This window comes from Morone saxatilis, unplaced genomic scaffold, assembly GCF_004916995.1.
Source record: "Morone saxatilis isolate NCDOM2014 unplaced genomic scaffold, NCSU_SB_2.0 Contig20, whole genome shotgun sequence".
Classification (NCBI taxonomy): domain Eukaryota; kingdom Metazoa; phylum Chordata; class Actinopteri; family Moronidae; genus Morone; species Morone saxatilis.
In genome coordinates, this window is record NW_023339763.1 from 1,642,604 (window position 1) to 1,645,916 (window position 3,313).

The 3,313-nt window shown below is 40.6% G+C and overlaps 1 protein-coding gene across 1 annotated transcript in view; it reads left to right on the top strand.

The window, feature by feature from the left end:
• Nucleotides 1–2,345: 2,345 nt before the first annotated feature.
• Nucleotides 2,346–3,313, top strand: part of bckdk (branched chain ketoacid dehydrogenase kinase) — a gene marked incomplete at its 5' end in the record, with an annotated part of 16,194 nt that continues 15,226 nt past the window's right edge. Inside the window, 2 exon segments of the mRNA XM_035667293.1 lie at nucleotides 2,346–2,414; nucleotides 2,532–2,642. Of these exon segments, the coding sequence (XP_035523186.1) occupies nucleotides 2,346–2,414; nucleotides 2,532–2,642 (180 nt within the window).

A 3,313-nucleotide genomic window follows, 5' to 3' on the forward strand; every position in this document is an offset into this window, starting at 1 on the left:
TGGGTCCTTAACATGAAAAAGTTTGGGAACTCTTCAACAAACTCTTCTTCCTTCCTCTGACTTTCTCTAGTAAAAAATCTCTCCTCCCTCTTTTTTCAAAGAGTTTTATTCCTGGCAAGAACATGGGTGTGTCAGTAGTTTGTCATATGCTTACTGTCTGACTGTTGAACATAAAAGTCAGCATTTTCACTAGAAGTAATATTTCTTCATAGTGAAATGAGGAATGAATTTGCACTTCAGATACAGAAAATAAAACACCGCCCTAGTACAACACTCTCGTGCAGTGCAGGGAGTTAAAACCTAAGTTAATCCTATTACACTGTTCAACAAAGGTGAAGCTGCTGCTGCGGTGTATCTGTCTGATTGTAGTTAGCTGCAGTTTTCTGTCTCGTGACTTATAGTCACACATTAACCTGCCGCAGTGGTCGTCTGGGGGGGGGGGGAACTTCNNGGGGGGGGGGGGGAGCTGAGTAACTTCTGCCTCTCTGCACTTGAGCAAACCTTTCCACAGTGTCTTTTAACTAAAACATTTCATATGACCTTGTATTATTTGTTTATTTTAATGTGTGTCAGGATGTCCACGGGGCATTAACAGCTCTTAAACATTGATTCTCGCTTTTAAATGTGTTTTTAGGAACTACAGACTGAAACTAAAAGGGAACCAATACTGATTCTCTTTAATCCTTTGTACCATGCAAGTTTGGACATAAAATAATTAAGTAATTCTTATTCTGGTAAAGTATTTGTACATTTCTGTCAATGTTGTATTTCAGCTGCTTGAATATTGTTTTATATAATCTCTTTTTCCTCTTTTTAAAGGATGATTGTATTTATAAAGGCGAGGTATCGTCAGAGGCCTCAAACCTGCACATTGTTCAATTTCTTATTAAATTCTGTTGTCTTTATATACGTAGACTGCCTGTGCAATTAAATCAACTAAACTAATTAAATTGCATGGTTTAAAGTCTTAAAAAGGTCTCATAAGACTTACATTTAACCCATTGAAACCCTGCTGTATTTTACCCCCATTTGACAATTAAAAGAATGATTTTTTTATATTAAAATTGTGCAAGATTCCCGGAATTTCTGAGCTTTTCTTCCTGTGGCAAAATTCTGGAAACTTTCTGCAAATGTATTCATTGCTGGTTTAAGAAAGCTACAGTTTGTTTTCACATTTCATAGCTGTTTGACTGAGGGACACCAGCTGCATTCTGCATGCATTTACACCTTTCATCAACATGAGCTGCTCAGATTGCGTGCTGTAAATGGGGTCTTAGCGAGTATTCACAGTAATACCAGCGCTATAGTGAATGAGATCGGCCATTACTGACGTTCCTTCTGCACACACAGCTTTAATGATCAACACAGGTTATTACAGGAGACTTCCGCTGTAGTGTATCTGAGCTTGGGGGGAGACTTGGTTGAAGTGATAATAGCGGGCTGCCTAATCATGTCTCGTAGGTGTAACACTGGTGGTTGAATTATTGACATAATCAGCTCTCTCCACTGCTCAGTGATTCACTACCTACAGTTTGGACTCTCTGCACCCGGAAAAACACATTGTTATACAGCACTTACAGGCTTTTTGAAACCATAATACTGTATCAAACATTGACATCTGGTCAGACTTGTAATCTCGCAGGCTTTTAATCAGATAGTTTGTTATATGAATATATATGTTTTGTTTTATTTAGGTAAAGTTCTTGTGCAGCTGCTTTGTGTTTAGAGAACATATAACATTTGAGAACTTATTATACTTATTAAATTAAAAAAGATTTTTATAGAAAAATATATGCATGTTTCTGAAAGCAAAGTATTAAAAAGCATGTTTCTTGTGTTCATTAAGAAATATGTGGGAATTGAGAAGGAATGTCAACAGAAAGGGCAGCAAGAGGGTTAAATGAGGAATTAGATTTGAGGCCATTTCTGTAGAGTCTACTGGATTATATTTGTCCTCCGTTAATATGATTTCTTTGAGGAGAAGTTTAGTCCTTGGATGGATGTGTTCAGTTGATTGACTTTAGTTAGGGTTATTTGTAAATGTTAAGTGATGGATGCGATTTAATACACTGTCTTTTAAAAATCTAAATCTAAATCTAAAATATTCGGTTTACAGATTACAGAATGTATTTACTTACGTGTATTTGTTAGTGAATAATGTAAGAAGTTGTGCTGTTATTCGACAGCGTTTCATGGTATCCGTGGTGATATATTGATGAAGGTGTATTTAAGGACACTGGGAACAGCCTCAGGCATCACCTCGACGACGGCGAGATAGCCCAAACCGTTTGGTGAATAAAGCTTGGTGAATGTGTGTGTGACCGTACGTGTTAATGTCTCCCCAGGCCTCGGTGCGACTGACCTTGGCGACCCTGCTGTATTCTGGGAAGTCTCCTGATGGACACCACATCCTGGTAAATATTTCAGCCAAGTGTGTGTGTTTAAAGAGAAACTCTGCGATCTCTGTGTGACTCTTCCTCACTCACTCGCTTTCACCGTGTGTGTGTGTGTGTGTGTGTGTGTGATCTCAGAGCAGTGCCAAGTACCTACACATGGAGCTTCCTGTACGGATCGCCCATCGCATCAAGGGCTTCCGTAGTCTGCCCTTCATCATCGGCTGCAACCCCACCATTCTGCAAGTGGTAAGACACACTCTCACATACACACACACACACTCTCACATACACACCACACACATCTCTCACACACACACACACACACACACACCACCACACACACTCTCACATTACAACACACTGCTCCTGCTCTGTACAGTGAAGCATCGGCTGCAGCACATTCTATAATAAGAAAGTGACAACTGGGCGCTGCACATTGGAGAGTCACGGCTGAACTTAATGAAAAGAGCGAAATGTTCTCTTAAAGCTGCGGCTGGCACTTTACTTTTGGCGTCATTGGGCAAAAACGGCCACAATAAACCCTTCCAGAGTAATTGTAATTAAAGTGGTCTGAGGAGAAAACGAGACTTATGCACCCTGCCTCTCCTCCTCATTTGCCAAGGTTGTCAAATACAGAACCTTTGGAGACATCAACTATCGTCCTGGAGCCACAATCCAAAGTGTCGGTGTACGACCTGCGAATAACTCAACAACCGCACCTTTCAGCTGCTGCCTCCATTGGTTCCCAGTTGGAAAGGAGTGATTGTGTTTTCAGGAGGAAGAGCTCACAAATCACAGGTTGGTGGTCGATCCCTCAGCTCTGCAATGTCCTTGGGAAAGACCTTCGGACCTCAGAGGCTGCGGTCATATTGAGCTCGATTGAACAACTATTAGAACTATATGGTTTGCGTACTCCA